This window comes from Hoplias malabaricus, chromosome Y (genome assembly GCF_029633855.1).
Source record: "Hoplias malabaricus isolate fHopMal1 chromosome Y, fHopMal1.hap1, whole genome shotgun sequence".
Classification (NCBI taxonomy): domain Eukaryota; kingdom Metazoa; phylum Chordata; class Actinopteri; order Characiformes; family Erythrinidae; genus Hoplias; species Hoplias malabaricus.
Window position 1 is genome coordinate 37,183,589 of NC_089820.1, and position 20,541 is coordinate 37,204,129.

The 20,541-nt window shown below is 40.7% G+C and overlaps 1 protein-coding gene across 1 annotated transcript in view; it reads right to left on the reverse strand.

Annotated features, from left to right (window-relative positions):
* Positions 1–20,541, reverse strand: part of LOC136679069 (otogelin-like) — a 509,929-nt gene that overhangs the window by 287,417 nt on the left and 201,971 nt on the right. The window contains exon 20 of the mRNA XM_066657350.1: positions 19,388–19,553. Within this exon, the coding sequence (XP_066513447.1) occupies positions 19,388–19,553 (166 nt within the window). The remainder of the gene's footprint in view (positions 1–19,387; positions 19,554–20,541) is intronic.

Below are 20,541 nucleotides of genomic sequence, written 5' to 3' on the forward strand. Positions count from 1 at the left end.
CCTTTTTTGCTGCTGTACTACTCCCAGCTTCCAACTTTCTAGCTCATCCTCTTTTAATGTGGTGCTGTGGACCTTCATCCTAATCACCTTCTCTTTGCGGCTTTCCCACACCCCCACCTCTTCCTTTACAGCCCACCCTCTCTCCTGATATGGTACTTCATCCTAGTCCCCTCCCCCTTGCAGTTTCGCTGCACCCTGCCTCTTCTTTTACAGCCAATCGTCTCTCATACTGCTGACCTTCGTCCCAGCCTCTTGCTTTGTGGCCACACCGCCCCACCTCCAACTTCACAACTTATGCTCTATCCTCAGAAGCAGCTATGGACCCTCATCCATAGCTGCCCCTAGATGCCCTCCCCCTCACAAAAATAGCAGCACCCTGTGCCCACTGTAAGGCTCACATGCTCTCCTGCTGCATCTTACTTCCTGGCTCTCTTACTCATCTTTCTTCTCTGCACCCAGCTTTGCAGCTCACACATTCTCCTACCACAGACCTTCGACCCAACCTCTCTCCTTTCCAGCACTGTTTCCTCTAGCTGCTGTGAGCCTTCATCCTGAACACTCACCTGTGCAGCCACCCTCAGGCGATGCCTTGGACCAGCCCCCTGCCCAGCCTTCAGGCACCCAACGACACCTCATATTCAATTCACCCTCTCATATGCTGCATCTCCTCTGGCACCTTCTTTTCGCCATCCAGGCATCTCTGTCATCCTTGAGTCAACCTTTCTACCTTGCCACCATGCTTGAGTTCCTCAGCAGTATTAATTAATTGAGATGTTCCTCAGAGGAGGACATCTCTATTAATTAATACTACTGCCCCTCTGTAGTATTTGACTTTCAGGGCTGCTACTGCTGACTTTTTAGGGCTGCTACATTGTGCACAACACAATGACTCTGTCGTGTTGTGCAACCCCTTGATTGCTCCTGTACTTTGAGAACTTGGATTACCAGTCATGCCATCTCTCGTCACATTAGAATTTCTGTCATCATAATCGTTAAGTTTACTCAACCTCTACCTTCTCACATGGCGCCCAGTCATGCATGAGTTATTTAAAGGCAGGTCATTTGTGGATTTGACCAGTATACCTCAACCTGTACATTCTGTAGCACTTAATGACTAGTATTCCTGCCTTCACACTTCACACCCAACCAAGCACTTTATTTCAAATAAAGGCTTTAAAACCAGTAAATCCTAACCACATCCCTCATGGCATCAGCTCAGAGGAAAGACCGTTTACCTACCCTAATTTTTTAACAATAAATGAGAATGTTGCACCAATAAACTGTACTAATAAATGCAACAAACCACACCAATAAGTGCCAGAACCACCAAAGGCATGCTTTGACATTGAGGTGGTGGCCCTAGCCAGGATGAAGAGCAGGGTGAAATGGGGATTAATAAAGTATGAAAGGAAACAGGTAGATTGCAGTCTGTAATTTTAGAACTACAAAGTGCTCCTGTATAGTCAGGAGACATGTAAGCATAGATTCCTAATTCAGTGTATTTAGAATTACTGAAGAAAGACCTCAAGGCTGAGACAGAATTTCATGATAAAATGACTTAAGACAGCAAGGTGAATATGTATTGGTATAGCCATTGTAAAGTCCTGACCTTAATCCCATAGAAAAATTTTGTGGGCAAACTTGAACCAACTTAACTACAGAATTAATTTACAGAAGCTCTGTCAAGAGGGGGTGCTTAAAACTCCAGTACAGCACCAGACTCCAAGGCTATCCTCAGCATTTTAAGTTAAGCCATTTAAACATAAAGCCAACAAATACTGTCTGTAAACTTTTAATAATTTTAAAATCTGATACAGTAAATAAAATCTGAAATAAAAGAGTCGTTTCCCTCTTTTAGTTCAGCACACAATTCCAGTACAAAATGTTGTTTTGGAAAGGGATGTACTAATGACATAATGCTTTCTGGAGTCCAATAGACACTTAATTTTAACCAAAGATTGTTTAAATAAATTTTCTATGTTTTAACCAAGACATCACAACAAGCTGTTCCTCCTGAATCTGAGGTTCAATGATTGGACAGATTCTCCTTTCCAGTATATTGGAATAGAATTTCTAATGGAAGCTGAGAAGTGTTATGACCAGCCCCCTTTTTTAAAAATGAAAAAACACAACTAGTTTGCCCATTTCATACCATTGTTCCTGATGTACTATCAATATTGTAGAGGCATATCAGTCAAAACAGTACCCCCAGTATGGAAGCCTTCATAATTTCTGGGAAAATCCACTCAAAGCTGAAGCTTTCCAACTTCCTCAGTGACTTTGTCCAAGGAAATGGAACAATAAAAACAATTATATAAACACATAAAAAAGCAACCAAAAACATATAAAACAATAATTAAATTGGGACTATATTTTAAAAGTTAATAAAAAATACAATATAAAAAAGAATTTAAAAAAGGAAACTAAAATAAAATTCAATTATTTAAAATAAATATAACAACAACAACAACAACAACAACAATAATAATAATAATTATAAAAATAAACCTAAGGTATGAACATGTTAATTAAAATAAGAACGGAATACAAATAACTATAATTAATGAAAATATAACATAAAGTAACTAAAATAGAGCTTTTAGCTGATTCTGTCAACTAACTACAGAACTAATGTGTTGGATTTTCCATATAAAAAAATTGCTATTTTGTGTTTATTTTTAAATTATTTTCTATATGTACACTTAAAACTACATTTAAAAAAAATCATGTGTCAGTTTTTCTCCCAAGAATCTCTAAAATATATATAAAAGGGAGAAGTCAATGAAAAATCAGATCCCTGAACTTAATGAAAGGTTCTGACAAACATTGGTATTTTAGCTATCATTAGACAATCCAACAAGCTGGCTAATAAGAAACAGCATTGCATCTTCATTGGCTTTATAGTGACGGATAAAGTTAGATGCTGTATTGAGTGTGGAACTTATTTTTAAACAGCAGAGCTTGCATGATCCTGCTCTTAATACCATTATCAGCAATATAATTTTCCCCTTCTATGACAACTTCCTATTATTCTGGCATTGGCTGCTCTTCTGCATCCTGGTGGGTTGTCAATTTAAAACATATATCACCCAGTCACATTTCAAAACAAAACCAATTCTCAAAAACAAAACAAATGCAAACAATTCATAAAAATCTCAAACCCTTTTGAGTCATTTCTATCAAGTCATGAATACCAAGTCTAAATCTTTTTTATCCATGTTAGTCAAACAAATCTGAAAAGGTACGTCTATGATTGTAGGGAAACACTATTTGTGAAAAAAAAAACTGTTTTTAGTACATGGCTGAAGCTTAATCTGTCTTAATCTTTTAGTTTTGTAGCACTTGCAATTATGCAATTATGCAATTATCCATCTTCCAATTTCTATGGGTTCACATCGTTGTAAACATTTGAGGGGACAAAAACACCAGGTGGAAAATATAAACCTGCTAGTATTAATATTTCACTTGTGTAAATATCCCTCTCGCCATGGCAATGCGACAACTTGTGAGCACAAAGAGAGGCCTTTTTTAAGCTAAATCAATGACAAATATCTGAATCAGAAATTTGAATATTTTAATTATATTTAATATTTTAATTATATATATATTGTGTCTTAATTAGGGTTCAAGCACTCAGTGTGTAGAACCCTATTGTTTTTGTACTGGTTTTTTAGGGGTCCAAGCACTGCAAGTGCTGGAGCCCTATTGTTTTTTTTTGTTTGTTCCGTTTTTTTTGTTTTTTTTTTCTTCTTTTTCTTCGATGAAACGCGATGGGCAGCCCAAACCGTAGGTCCTACAGACTTGTCGTTTGGTCAACTGGTAGTAAACCCTCCCGCTACTCAGGCGCAAAAAATCTGCCCGATCAGCCTGATGGTGGCGCTATAGCGACGCGGAACGCGTCGCTCCCTATATCTCCTACCCTGTGTGGCGTAGAAACTAAATTCTTTTTTTCCCAGATTCCTCAGGTCAGACCCTACAAAAAAGACTCAAGAACCCAAAAGCTCCGCTATAACTCATTCAAACTTCACCCAAATCAAACCAAAATGAGTACACATGTGCATGGTATTACTCTGAAGAAGTGTATCAATTATGATCAAAATGCACATACAGGGGGTGCTAAAATGGGAAAACATACATAAAAATAGGTTTTTAATTTGTTATAGCGCCACCTAAGGATGCAGTACCAACAGAATGTAATGAGTTGTTCTGGAGCACATATGAAAGAAGCTTGTAATGTTTCATAACATTTGGCAAAAGCATTTTTGAGTTACAGGTATTTATGTGTGATATTTTATGGAAACATACAGACCTATTTTAAGCAGCATCTGGATGCCATGCAGTAATGGAATTCCACTTTATTTTTAATAATTATTAAGGTTCAGGTTCTTGTGATTCTGCTGATACCAAATATGTGCATATCGGGTCATAATTCACATTGTAGTTCATGTTCAAATGTATGTGGGTAAAGCTCCAACAGCACTGCTTGGTTTGATCCATAAGGTCCAGTACAAAACACCACCACCAGATGGCAGTGTTGCACTGTGAATAATCCACCACCCATCTCATATAATGCTTAAAACTGCAGCTTGTAACTCCTTCATGCTTAACTCAAATCTGATGACCTTTCACAAGTTGCTTCTAGACATGATTTGGAGGTAGCATGCATTTGCTGTTGCTTGAAATATTATAGGGGGCGCTGTTATAGCTAACAATGTCTTTTGGCTAATATCTCAGGATCTACAAGGCCAATTAAGTTGACATTTGGCATGCTGGTTCAGTGAGCAAGCCTACATATGGGAAATTAAGGACGACTCAATACGGGCACGTTTAACGATGTCAACAGCCAATCAAAGTTCAATTTTTTTTCACCATTTTTTGACAGGCTTAACAATGCCCAATCATCATGGCATTTGCATGGTATGTTCATGGACACACTTTGTATTTGCAAAACAATTTTCGTGTTGATAGCCACAAGGGGGTGCAATTTGATAACCTTCGCTCTCTATATCACACATCCACACCCATAACCAATTCCTTCTCAATAGGTATATGGAACTGTCAGTCTGCAGTAAACAAAGCAGACTTCATCTCCGCCTATGCAAACCATCTTTCACTAGACATCCTAGCCCTCACTGAGACTTGGATCAAACCGGAAATCAGCGCTACCCCCACTGCTCTCTCCATCAACTACAGATTCTCCCATACACCACGGCCTGGTAAACGAGGTGGTGGTACGGGGCTGTTGATTTCCAACACATGGAAATATACCCAGTTCGAATCATCGGTCTCATACAGCTCCTTCGAATTCCATGCCATCCTGATGACTGCACCAGTAAAAATGTATGTGGTCGTTGTATACCGTCCCCCAGGGCAACTGGGTGATTTCCTAGAAGAACTAGACACCCTGCTTTCATCCATCCCTGAACATGACTGTCCCATGCTTATTCTCGGTGACATGAACATCCACCTTGATACTCCGGCTGCTGCTGACTTCTTCTCTCTGACCCACTCCTTTGAGCTACAGCAGGTATGCACCCCCTCAACTCACAAAGCAGGTAATGCACTTGATCTCATTCTCACCAAACACTGCCTAATTAACTCTGTAAATGTTACTCCTCTACATCTCTCCTCTAATGCTTGTCTCCCTCAGCAACCCACTGTGTCCGCTCCCCCTGTCCCCGTCCGGCGCAATCTCCGCAACCTATCTCCCACCCACTTCTCTGCCCTTGTGACTTCTGCTCTCCCACCCCCCAGCACCTTCTCATCTCTTGAGGTCAATGACGCCACAGAGTCACTCTGCACAACACTGAGCTCCTGCTTAGATCGCCTGTGCCCTCTGACTACCAGACCCGCAAGACCCATGCAGCCCCACCCGTGGCTTACTGACTCCCTTCGATCAATGCGCACTAACCTCAGAGCTGCTGAGAGGAGATGGCGAAAAACAAAAGACCCATCACACCTGACACAACTACAATCCCTGCTCTCAGCCTTCTCAACAAATGTCACCATTGCAAAAAAGAAATTCTATCAAGACAAAATCAACAATGCTACTGACACCCGGAAGCTGTTTTCAACCTTCAAGTCTCTGCTGAACCCTCCACCTCCACCCCCTGCAACCAACCTCACCGCTGACGCATTTGCTGACTTCTTCACCAGCAAAGTTGCTGCAATCAGCAGCCGGTTTTCTGACCCCTCTACACAGCCTTCGGCTCCCCCTTTGAATCCTCCTAAACCTACTGCTTCCTTCCCTTCTTTCACTCCTCTCACAGAAGACGAGGTATCAAATCTTCTTAGAGGTGGCCGTCCCACATCCTGTTCACTGGATCCCATTCCTACCACCCTACTGCAAACAATAGCCCCGTCCATTGTGTCCGCAGCCACTCATGTAATCAATTCCTCACTAACCTCTGGAACATTTCCAAACACCTTCAAGCAAGCTCAAGTAAGACCTCTACTCAAAAAACCTGCTCTTGCTCCTTCTATAGTAGAGAACTACCGACCAGTCTCTCTCCTCCCCTTCCTGTCTAAAATCATTGAAAGAGCTGTCTTTAAGCAGGCAACAAAATTCCTCTCCCAACATAACCTTCTTGACTCGAACCAGTCCGGCTTCAAGAGCGGCCACTCGACGGAAACTGCACTTCTGTCAGTAATGGAAGCTCTTAAAGATGCAAAAGCAACAGGTCAATCCTCAGTTCTCATTCTGCTCGACCTATCAGCAGCGTTTGATACGGTCAACCACCACATCTTACTAAACAAACTCACTGACATGGGCTTCAAGAACAATGCACTCTCCTGGTTTGAGTCTTATCTCACTGGACGATCCTTCAGTGTGTCATGGCTTGGACAAACATCAGCGCGACACCACCTCACCACAGGTGTGCCCCAAGGCTCGGTGCTGGGACCCCTCCTCTTTGCCTTGTACACTACCTCTCTAGGCCCAATCATACATTTGCACGGCTTCTCCTATCACTGCTATGCAGATGACACACAGCTCTATTTATCCTTTCCTCCAGGAGACACTTCAGTGGCAACTCGAATCTCTGACTGTCTCTCTGACATATCTACATGGATGAAGGAACATCACCTCCAATTGAATTTATCCAAAACTGAACTACTGGTCCTCCCAGCCAAGCAAGCTATTCTCCACAACATCAGCATCAAGCTAGGGTCCCTATCAGTGGCTCCCACCAAGGTTGTAAGAAACCTAGGTGTCATGGTTGACGACCAGCTGACCTTCGCAGATCATGTTACCGCTGTAGCTCGATCGTGCCGCTTCTCCCTATTCAACATAAGGAAGATTAGGCCATACCTAACTCAACATACAACACAGCTCCTCGTTCAGACGTTAGTAATCTCCCGTCTAGACTATTGCAACGCCCTCCTGACAGGTCTTCCGACCTGTGCTGTGAGACCGCTACAGATGATCCAGAATGCGGCAGCACGCCTGGTCTTCAACCAACCAAAAAGAGCACATGTCACGCCCCTATTAGTTGAGCTGCATTGGCTACCCTTAGCTGCTCGCATCAAATTCAAATCACTAATGATGGCCTTCAGAGTATTCACTGGTTCTGCTCCCATCTACCTCAATAGACTCTTAAAACCATACGTTAGCGCCCGCCCTCTCCGTTCCTCAAAGGAGCGCCTACTAACACGACCAACCCTCCGTACAGGTCAGTTGAGGCTATTCTCATCTCTGGTACCATGCTGGTGGAACGAGCTTCCAAGCACTATCAGAGCAACAGAAACCCTCTCTGCATTCAAGAAATCATTGAAAACCCAGCTCTTCCGAGAGTATCTTTTGCACTGAATGTCTTTCTTAATAATGCACTTATTACTTCCTGGCATACTGCACTTAATGTAAGGTATTTTGCATAATTTGTGCTGTAGTTCGAATGTTAGCTCCTCTTTTGTAAGTCGCTTTGGATAAAAGCGTCTGCCAAATGCATAAATGTAAATGTAAATGTAAATTTATTTTTAAAACATGAAATATGAAATATCTCAGTGAAAATTAACCCTATCGACATGCTAATAGTTTCATAATACACTCTACATAGTGTCTAACAATATTGCAATTGTCACTATTTAAAAAAATATTATAGATTTTCTTCAATTGTCAGGTATGTGATTATGGAATTTATCGTACTAGTCTGTGAGTTTTAGTCCTATCAACACACAATTGGTCTCATTGCAAAGTGTATTGCATGCAGGTACATAATTATCAAAAAAACCTTTACATTTGGACAAGCTGTTGCTGCAATATGTCAACAAACATGAGTGGACGGAGCTCGATGCACTCTTTTAGCTATAACTCATTCAAAGTTCACCAAAATCAAACCTAAATGGGTACACATGTGCAAGGTATTACTCTGAAGAAGTGCATCAATTATGATCAAAATGCACATACAGGGGGCGCTAGAATTGGAAAAAATACATAAAAATAGGTTTTTAAATTGTTATAGCGCCACCTAAGGATGCAGTACCGACAGGATGTAAGGAGTTGTTCTGGAGCACATATGAAAGAAGCTTGTAATGTTTCATAACATTTGGCAAAAGCATTTTTGAGTTACAGGTATTTATGTGTGATAATTTTATGGAAACTTACAGACCTATTTTAAGCAGCATCTGGATGCCATGCAGTAATGGAATTCCATTTTATTTTTAATAATTATTAAGGTTCAGGTTCTTGTGATTGGGTCATAATTCACATTGTAGTTCATGTTCAAATGTATGTGGGTAAAGCTCCAACAGCACTGCTTGGTTTGATCCATAAGGTCCAGTACAAAACACAACCACCAGATGGCAGTGGTGCACTGTGAATAATCCACCACCCATCTCATATAATGCTTACAAATGCAGCTTGAGGCTCACAGACGGATCAAAATCAGAAATATGCTATGTCAGCTGTGACTATGCAATGTTGTGTATGATCTCGAAGTGGCTAAAGTAAGCAAATTTATTGCATACAAAGCGAGGAAGCCGTAAATCGCCACTTGCGGCTATATTTAGGCTTCCGAGCACTAAGTGCAAAGGAAGCCTATTGTTTTTGTTCTGGTTTTTATTATTATTCTTCCTAATAAAATTCTGCCTTAAAACGGATCGCACAGCCCAAACCGTAAGGCCTACAGACTTCATATTTGGTCAAAAATTAGTAAACCCTCCCGCTACTCAGGCGCAAAATATCAGCTTCATTGGCCTCAAGGGGGTGCTACAGCGAAAGAAAATGCTTTCATTAAAGGATTTTCCACGCCATGAGGCGTAGAGACGAAATTGTTTTTTTTTTTTACATGATCCTTGGGCCCCGATGAATCAAAAAGGTCGATACAACCACTAAGCTCCGCCTACTTAGATTTTTTGCTAATTAGCATAATTCGCAAAACCTATTTTTGTGAACTAGTCCCTGGATTTTTGTCTGATCCCCATGGCCTTGGTGTCAAAACGTTCACAGGAGTGAGCTGGTCAATAATTATCACAAACATCCTGACATTTCGAAACAAGATGGCCGACATATGCAAATGAATGTGTACCGTGAATTGCAAATTTTACTCAAACATATGTAACTCCTTCATGCTTAACTCAAATCTGATGACCTTTCACACGTTGCTTCTAGACATGATTCTGAGGTAGCATGCATTTGCTGTTGCATGAAATATTATAGGGGCGCTGTTATAGCTAACAATGTCTTTTGGCTAATATCTCAGCATCTACAAGGCAAATTAAGTTGACATTTGGCATGCTGGTTCTGTGAGCAAGCCTACATATGGGAAATTAAGGATGACTCAATACGGGCACGTTTAACGATGTCAACAGCCAATCAAAGTTCAGTTTTATTTCATCATTTTTTGACAGGCTTAACAATGCCCAATCATCATGGCATTTGCATGGTATGTTTGTGGACACACTTTGTATTTGCAGAAAAATTTTCGTGTTGATAGCCACAAGGGGGCGCAATTTATTTTTTAAACATTTTTTAAAATTTATGGAATATCTCAGTGAAATTTTAACCTATCAACATGTTAATAGTTTCATAATACACTCTACCTAGTGTCTAACAATATTGCAATTGCAACTATTTAAAAAAAATTATAGATTTTCTTCAATTGTCAGGTATGTGATTATGGAGTTTATCGTACTAGTCTGTGGATTTTGATCCTATCAACACACAATTGGTCTCATTGCAAAGTGTATTACCTGTAGGTAAACAATTATTAAAAAAATGTTTAGATTTGGACACGCTGTTGCTGCAGTACATCAACAAACATGAGTGGGCGGAGCCCGATGCACTCTTTTAGCTATAACTTATTCAAACTTTACCCAAATCAAACCAAAACGGGTACACATGTGCAAGATATTACTCTGAAGAAGTGTTTCAAATATGATCAAAATGCACATACAGGGGGCGCTAGAATTGGAAAAAGTACTTAAAAATAAGATTTAATTTGTTATAGCGCCACCTATGGATGCAGTACTAACAAAATGTATTGATCTGTTCTGAAGCACATATGAAAAAAGCTTGTGTTTTTTCATAACATTTGGCAAAAGCATTTTTGACTTACAGCTGTTTATGTGTCATGTTTAGAATGCAAGTTACACACCAGTGTTAAGCAGAACCTGGATGCCACGCAGTAATGAAATTTCAACTTTTTTTTTGACAATTATTAAAGTTCAGGTTCTTGTGATTCTGCTGATACCACATATGTCCATATTAAGTCATTAAGCACAGACTAGTTTGCGGTCAAACATATGTGAGTTATTCTCAGCTATGTATTCAAAGGCATTATTGAAGAGTCCCCCTTCCCCCCTTCCCTCCTATTCCTTCTGACATGCTCTCTGCCTCTTATCTCTCTCTCTCTCTCTCAGATTCAAATAGCTTTACTAAGAGACAACAGTAGTAAATAATACAAATAATAATTAAAATATATATGTTTCCAACATTTACAAAGTGATATAACATATGAATATATATATATACACACAAGCTGTATATGTGTACCTGTATAGCATATACATACATACTTATTGTGTATATGTTGTAAGTAGTGATGCATGGATTATACTGAGGTCGGTTCTACCCACTGTCTCTCAGGCAGTGACAGACTGATACACACTGTGCAGTGAAGAGTGCTGAGAGCCCATCATCCAAGGATTATCTTATCTTATTATTAACAAAATGTAATGATTTGTTTTGGAGCACAAATGAAAGAAGCTTTGACGTTTTATAACATTTGACAAAAGCATTTTTGAGTTACAGCTGTTCATGTGTGATATTTTTAAGGCAAGTCACAGACCTATTTTAGTAGCATCTGGATGCCATGCAGTAATGGAATTCCACATTTTTAAAATAATCATTAAGGTTCAGGTTCTTGTGATTCTGCTGATACCAAATATGTGCATATCAGGTCATAATTCACATTGTAGTTCATGTTCAAATGTATGTGGGTAAAGCTCCAACAGCACTGCTTGGTTTGATCCATAAAGTCCAGTACAAAACACCACCACCAGATGGCAGTGTTGCACTGTGAATAATCCACCACCCATCTCATATAATGCTTAGCAATGGTGCTTGAGGCTCACAGACAGATCAAAATCAGAAATTTTGGATCTCCTAAGTCAGCAGTGAATACGCAGTGTTGTGTATGATCTCAAAGTGGCAAAAGTAAGCAAGTTTATTGAATAGAAAGCAAGGAAGCCGTAAATCGCCGCTTGTGGCTATATTCTTATTATTCTTTTTCTCCTGTAAAAGTCATTGTGTGCATCTCGGAGGACAACAAAAATTACACTGATTGGCCTAATGGTGGCGCTATAGCAAAATGAAACGCGTTTAGGTTCATATCTCCTACACCGTGAGGCGTAGAGACAAAATCTTTTTTTCCACTGATTCTTTGGGTCCTGACAAATCAAAAACGGGTTAGTCAAAATTTCATTTTTCCAACGTTATTATCACGCTAATTTGCATAATTTGCAAAACCTACTTTTGCAAACTAGTCTGGGGATTTTTGTCCAATTCTCTTGAGCTTGGTGCCAAAAGTTTGCAGGAGTCTGAAGGTTAATAATTATCAAAAAAATTTAAATTTGGATTCAATATGGCCGCCATATGCAAATGAACCTCTTCGGCTTATCGTATGTTTTACTTACAAATTTATAACAACTTCATACTTTACTCCAATGTGTTCAAATTTCATATTCTACTTCCAGATATGATTCTGAGGTAGCATGTAAAATGAGGAGCCAATATTCATATAGGGGGCGCTGTAAATGCTACAAGTGTATATCTCAGCATCCGCAAGGCGGATCGGACTGCCGTTTGGCATGCTGCTTCTGTGGGCAAGGCTATAAGTGGAAAATTAAGGACAATTTGATTCGGGCAAAATTGTGAACGTCATCGGCCAATCAGATGTTAGCACCTGTTTGACTACCTTAACAAGGACCAATCATCATGGGATTTGACTGGTATGTTCCTGGGAGCACTCCCTAAGTGCATAAAAATGTTCGTAACGATAGCCACTAGGGGGCGCTATATCAAGAAAATATGATATTTCTCAGCGAAAATTAAGCGTATCGACACGCAGTTTACTTCTCTGTATACTCTGCAGAGGGCCTCACAACTTTATATTTGCAAGTGTTGTCAAAAAATGCATTGTATTTTCTCAATTGCCAGTTGTTTAAAATTGAACTTTTTCAAACTAGTCTGTGGAATTTTGCTCTATTCCCAAATAATTGACCTTGTTAGAATCTGCAGAGCCTGTAGGTCAATAATTATCAAAAAAAGTTCAACATTTGGACAAACTTTTGTTGTAATAAATCAATAAATCGAAGTGTGGGGAGCTTTAAACATTCTTTCAGCTGTAACTCAAACAAATTCAGCCCAATCAAGACTAAATTTGACATACATATGTAAGGCCTTACTATGAAGAAGCATATACAATATGACTCCAATCCACCAAAAGGGGGCGCTACAATTGGACAATAACTGATAAAATTTGCTTTTTTGTGTTATAGCGCCATCTAGGATTGCAGTGGCACCACAATTTAATCATGTCATCTAATCCTCATACTGATCAAGCATGTGCAGTTTTGAAATTTTTGGGGAAAGCGTTTTTGAATTATAGGTGCATTTGTGATTTCTAGAATTCATGCTGGATCTCTATCATTTGGAGCGGCCTGTAAGCCACATAGTGATGAAAGTTCAACATTTTAGTGATAATTATTATATGCCAGGTCTTTAGGATTCCACTGATACCACATATGTCCATGTTAGGAAAATATCCATAGAGTAGTACTCCCTTAAACAGTTCTAACATGAAAGACTGTAACTGCTTAGCAACACTATGGTACAGTAGTAAATTCTTTCACCACCAGATAGAACTACAAAACTAAATATTGTTTTGTTGATCTATATGGAGGTTAAGATCCTATTCACCTGCAAAGGTTAATGGTCATACCATAATTAAAAATTATAAAGTCTCCTATACCTCTTCAAGTGGCCATTTACCCTCAAAAGTCAGAAAATACCCTTTGTTATTGTGTGTTTTATTCTGATGTACTGAGTTTCTGATGTTTACACTTGTTTCTCACAGAGTACAGTGTCCCATTTAATGCCTGACATGTTAAAAGGCAAGAGCTGCACTCTGATTGGCTGTAGTGCGAGGCAACCTGCATTTAAATGCCCACCTGCATTTAAATATTTTATATTTATATATAACTACTCTATAGTAGCCTGTCTAGAGCACAGGTTGCTCTGATAGTGGCCTTCAGCTCCTCTGCATTGTTGGGTCTGGCGTATTGCATCTTACTCTTCACAATACCCTGTAGATTTTCAACGGGGTTAAGGTCAGGCGTGTTTGTTGGTCAATTAAGAACAGGGAGACCATGGTCCTTAAACCAGATACTGGTAGCTTTGGCACTGTGTGCAAGTCCCAAGTCCTGTTGGAAAATGAAACCTGCATCTCCATAAAGTTGGTCAGAGCAGGAAGCATGAAATGCCCTAAAACATCCTGGTAGATGGCTGCATTGATCTTGGCCCTCAGAGAACACAGTGGACCAACTCCAGCAGATGACATGGCAACCCAAACCATCACTAACTGTGGAAACTTTACACTGGTCCAAGCCACACGCTTCTGACGCTGTCTCTTGTTCAAGAGTGGGTTCACACAAGGAATGCAACGCTGAAACCCATGTCTTGCATACATCTGTGTGTGGTGGTTCTTGAAGCACTGACTCCAGCTGCAGTCCAGTCTTTGAGAATCTCCCTGACATTTTTGAATGGGTTTTATTTAACAATCCTCTACCATATCTTTTCCTTTCCTTCTCCTCTCTATTAATGTGCTTGGACACAGAGTTCTGTGAACAGCCAGCATTTTTAGCAATGACCATTTGTGTCTTGCTCTGCTGGTGTAAGGTATCAATGGTCGTCTTTTGGACAACTGTCAAGTCAGCAGTCTTCCCCATGATTGTGGAGCCTACAGAATCAGAATCAGAATCTCTTTATTTCGCCAGGTATGTTAGACATACTAGGAATTTGTCTTGGTGACAGCAACACATGTATGACATGTAACACGTACACAGACTGTTAACAAAACTTTAAAAGAGGTACAATAAACAATAAATAGACTAAAAAAATACAGTTAAGTACTGGAAAAAAAGAGCGTTAAGACATAAATTAGACAACGTAAAATATAAAATCTATACTGTACAGATATGCGTATGAATATAAATGTTTCCAGATATTCCTAAAGTAGGTTATATTATATATTGTTGTAGAAGTTACAGAAATAGAACTTCTGTACAGCTGTGCAAAATAGCATAGTGCAAGTGAGTAAAGTGTCCTGTTCAGTGCAGTTATGTCCAGTCGGTTTAGTTCAGTGGTTTGGAGACTCAGAGGTGTTCACTGTGGTTGAGGAGAGCTACAGCTCTGGGAAAGAAGCTGTTAGCATGTCGTGTTGTGCTGCTTTTGATGATCCTTAGTCTTCTACCAGAAGGGAGAGTCTGGAAGAGGTGATGTCCAGGATGTGAGGGGTCAAGCATAATTTTGCGAGCGCGTTTCCTCACCCTGCTGGTGTGGATCTCCTGAAGCGTTGGCAGGTTACATCCAATGATCTTCTCTGCTGATCTGATGATGCGCTGGAGCCTGGCTCTTTCTTGTGAGGTAGAGGAACCAAACCAGGTGGTTATGGATGAGGTGATGATGGACTCGATGATCGCTGTGTAGAACTGGATCATCAGGGTCTGTGGCAGGTCAAATTTCTTGAGCTGTCTCAAGAAGAACATTCTCTGCTGAGCTTTCTTGGTGATGGAGACGGTGTTCCTCTCCCACTTCAGGTCCCTGGATATGGTGGTGCCCAGGAACTTGAGTGACTCTACAGTGGAAACTGCGGTGCCCTTGATGTAGAGGGGGGATACAGGGGGTGGGTTGCGTCGGAAATCCACCACCATCTCTACAGTCTTGTCTGTGTTCAGCAGCAAGTGGTTGTCACTGCACCAGGACACCAGCTGACCAACCTCCTTTCTGTAAGCAGACTCATCACTATTGGCTATGAGGCCCACCAGAGTGGAATCATCTGCAAACTTCAGGAGCTTTACAGCTGGTTCCTTGGAGACACAGTCGTTGGTGTAAAGGCTGAAGAGAAGGGGTGAAAGAACACACCCTTGTGGAACTCCAGTACTGAGTGTTCGAAGGTCTGAGGTGTGTTTCCCAAGCCGCACATACTGTCTTCTGTCTGTGAGGAAGTTTGCAATCCACTGACACATGGAGTCCGGCACTGACAGCTGGGACAGTTTGCTTTGAAGTAGCTGCGGCACAACGGTGTTGAAAGCCGAGCTAAAGTCAACAAACAGAACCTGAGCGTAGGTTCCAGAGCTGTCTAGATGCTGAAGGATGAAGTGGAGAGTTAGGTTGACCACATCATCAACAGATCTGTTTGCTCTGTATGCAAACTGCAGGGGGTCCAGCAGGGGGTCTGTAATGGTCTTTAGGTAGGCTAAGACCAGGCGTTCAAAGACCTTCATGACCACAGATGTCAGGGCGACAGGTCTGTAATCATTAAATCCAGTGATGGTGGATTTCTTGGGGACTGGAATGATGGTGGAGGTCTTGAAGCAGGCTGGAACACAATGGAGCTCCAGTGATCTGTTGAAGATGCTGGTGAAGACTGGTGCTAGTTGGTCACAGCAGTGTTTTAGGATGGATGGAGAAACTGAATCAGGTCCCGGGGCTTTCTTCACCTTCTGTCTGCTGAAGAGTCTGTGGACGTCCTGCAGGCTGATGGTGAGACAAGCTGGGGGTGGAGGTGTGAGAGCCAGTGTGGGGGAGGAGGGGGGTTGATGATGGGGTGAGAGAGTCTGCTGATTGTCTATTGTTTGAAATCTGCAGAAGAACTCATTCAGGTCGTTGGTGAGCTGACGGTCGTTCAGGTGGAGGGGGGTATTTCTCACCTTGTAGCCAGTGAGAAGCTGAAGACTGTTCCAGGCTGACGATGGGTCGTTAGCTGTGATGTGGTTATTCAGCTGCTCTGAGAACTTTCTTTTCGCTGCTTTAACCCCTTTCTCCAATCTGTACTTGGCTTTTTTGTAGACAGCTCTGTCTCCACTCCTGAATGCGGCCTCCTTCTCTCGCCTAAGCTGTTTCAGTTCTATAGAAAACCAGGGTTTGCTGTTACTGTATTTAACACATGTTCTAGTTGAAATACAGCTGTCTTCACAGAAGCTTATATATGACGTCACAGCGTCTGTGTATTCGTCCAGTCCGTCTGTCACCTCCTCAAACACAGCCCAGTTTGTGGATTCGAAGCAGCCCTGCAGCTTCTCTATATCTCCACTGGTCCACCTCTTCACTGTTGTAATGGCCGGCTTGTTGGTTTTGAGTTTCTGCCGGTACGTGGGAATGAGGTGAACGAGGCTGTGATCGGAGAGCCCGAGAGCGGCGCGCGCAACAGCGCGATAGGCATTCTTGATGCTTGTGTAGCATTTGTCTAGTGTGTTGCCTTCACGTGTAGCGCACGCGATATGTTGCCTGTATTTGGGCATCTCCTTCGTGAGATTAGCGCTGTTAAAGTCCCCCAGAATGATCAGCAGTGAGTCTGGATGGTCTCTCTCTAGTTCCATTATCTGTTCGGCCAGTTGTCTCTGCGCGTCGGTGGTGCACGCACTCAGCCTAATGTACACGCCGGCCAGAATGAAGGAGCTGAATTCTCTGGGAGAGTAAAACGGCCGACAGTTAATGAAGAGAGACTCCAGATGAGGAGAGCATGATGTTAACAATACTGTAGTGTCTCTACACCAGCGCTCGTTGATGTAGAAGCAGATTCCTCCTCCCCTACTCTTCCCGCTACGTTCCACGTCTCTGTCCGCTCTCAGTAGCTGGAAGCCCGGTACGTCCAACGCACTGTCCGGGATCAGCTCGTTCAGCCAGGTCTCCGTGAAGCAGAGGGCAGAAGCAGAGGAGAAGTCCTTGTTGGTCCGGTGGAGCAGGAGTAGTTCCTCAGTTTTGTTGCTGAGAGATCGGAGGTTGGAGAGGAATAATGATGGTAGAGGTGTGCGAGGCCCGCGCCGCCTGAGACGCACGAGCGCGCCCGCGCGTCTGCCCCTTCGTCTGCGACTCCAGCGTCTCCTTGCGAGGCCGAGCAGCGTCAGCGCGGCCGTTGTAAAGATTTCCACACACTCTGAAGGTTTTTGAATAAATTCCGGCATAAAATCAGGAGAAATGTTGTCCCTGGTGGTTAATAACTGTTCTCTGTTCCAGCTGACCAAGTTTGAGGTACAATAGACAACATTAATTAACAAAAACAAACATAACACGGAGGAGCTCGTCACCGTGGCTGCCGTCCTCGGCGCCATCTTGAACTAGACTGAGAGATTATTTAAAGGCCTTTGCAGGTGTTTTGAGTTAATTCACTGATTAGAGTGTCGCACCAGTTGTCTTCAATATTGAACCTTTTCACAATATTCAAATTTTCTGACATACTGAATTTGGGGTTTTCATTAGTTGTCATTTATAATCATCAAATTAAAAGAAATAAACACTTGACATATATCAGTCTGTGAGTAATGAATGAGTGTAATATACAAGTTTAACTTTTTGAATAGAAGTATGGAAATAAATCAACTTTTTCATGATATTCTAATTTTATGACCAACACCTGTAATATTCAAGTTTATAGTAAGCACTGCTCACACATTATATACCTCACACAAAGACCCTCTTACATCACACACATCACTCAGAAACAAACACACCTCAGAGACTGTAGAACACAAGTCACAAACACAAGCACTTATTACAAATAATCTGACACTGCACATACCTACTTGGCTCAATGTCTAACAATTTTGCCATAGCCACAAATGTCAATACATCCTCTCCCAATTAATTCATACTACAGGAGTTGTCAGATTTAACTTGACTGCCATATTAAGCCAGTTAGTGCTTGAACCCGCAGATAGCCGCTAGCGGCTCTAGTTTGAATTATATTTGTCTGGCATTTGATAAACTTGAATGTTTGAGGTGGTGAAATATTCATATTTAAAAAAAACAAACCCATAAATGCCCTGTGAAGGACTGGCGCCCCTCCAGTGTGTGTTCCCCTTGCACCCAGTGATTCAGGTTAGGCTCCGGAGCCACCACGAACCTCGACTGGATAAGCGGTTACAGACAATGAATGAATGATTGAAAAAACACATAAATTCAAATCTAAAAATGCAGATTGCAAAACTAGGAATATAGGCCAGATTTCAACCAGGGCTTCTGAGAAAAAGTTCCACAGTGAGATCTGAATATTTCACGATATGAAATTTTGAAATCAAATCAAATGCCATACAAATATAATTGAAATATAAAATATTCAGACAAATATATATTGAATAATCAAAATTCAGACAAATATAATAGAAATATTTTAAAATGTATGTAATTGATTTAGCTCCATAAGAATTGCGTATGCACTGATCATCTCGCTTTTCACATGTCATTTTTTTTTCTCGAATGTTTAATACCCTCTCAAATTAAAGTCCCCCAACTGCCAGCAGTTCAGATCTCTCTCTTATGGTGCAACATTTAGAGAAGAATTACAAGCAATGGCTTCATAAAATGGCAATCACAAGTATCAAGCAAAAATTTGCAACATTTACTCTTGCAAAACAACAACAATTAGTGTCCTCATTTCCAAAATGTAATTGTAAAAGCCTATGATGTGTATGATGTTTTTAAACACAGTTTTCTTGGCAATGACTAAAGATTTTTATTTGTCGTCTTATGCCTCAATTATACAGATATTAAAGATATTTTTCCCCTTGAAATAGGTGTAATAGCACAGCTCACAATAATGCTGTGCAACTTTGCTCATAATTTTAAAAAGTATTATAATATGAAGCTACGAATATGAATATGTCACTGTACCTTGTAACACAGGTGTTAGTCAGTGTGCTGTAGTAGGTTCCTTGTGGACAGACACAGCCTTCTTCACACTCTTCCCCACATGACAGTGGCACTGACAAAGACAGGCAGTGGTGCTGACATGATGATACACACAATCCATATTCCATTGTTGGTGGACATGTCACAGCTGCAAAAATATGCAAAGATATTATCAAGGACTGGTTTTTTAGTGAGAGACATGGACATCTCATCATTGATTGTTTATCATCATCATGGACATTTCCTTTTATCATTTATTTGTCTGCAAATGTTTTAAGATAAATGCATTTGAGATTTTATATTACACAACCCTACAGAGAAGATAATTTAATACTAATGTTTCTGTCATTCAATTTGAATCAGTCAGCCTTCGTTTAAACCAGGAGTCACCGATCGTTTTGAAGCTGAGAGCTACTTCAAGGGTACAGAGTAATACAAAGGGCTACATATATGATACAAACTTCCTGAATAACAAAGTTGCATGGTTCACCACTAATGATAATATTATTAATAATAATAATATTAAATATTAATATGTTAATGATTCCTCACAATAATTATTAATAATAATTCAGGATAGGAAACAAATATTTAATCATTTAACATTAGTTATTTCTGTTAAACACAATCCGTTTTAACATTTGACAGTTGTTTATGGGCAAATTTGTAGCATTTTCCTCTTAATCATGCCTGCTATATTTCTGTACAAATGTACACCTCTGTAACATTTTTTAGGAAATCATTAACTGTCACATCTTAATATCATGTCCCGTTTTTACTCACTGAATATTTCTGCCCGTAGCGTGCTGCTATGTTGATAGCTAGCATGGAAACTTTTGTGACACGTACTGAAGTGCCTCTCCACATTGTACCGCTTTGCTATTGCCAGAGTTGCTGAGACATACACACTTTCCTTTCACTGTTGTAAAAAAGAACTCTTCCTCCCAATCATTGTGAAAATAGTAACTTTTGCTTTCCTACCATGTTTCTGGGGGTAAAAACCTAATCTTGCTGCCCATCGTAGCTGCCCCCGGAGGTTTGTCTTGCGTACAACATTGAACTTTTACCCCAGACCCAAGTTCATTCGTTCATACATTCATTCAATGTCTGTAACCGCTTATCCAGTTCAGGGTCGC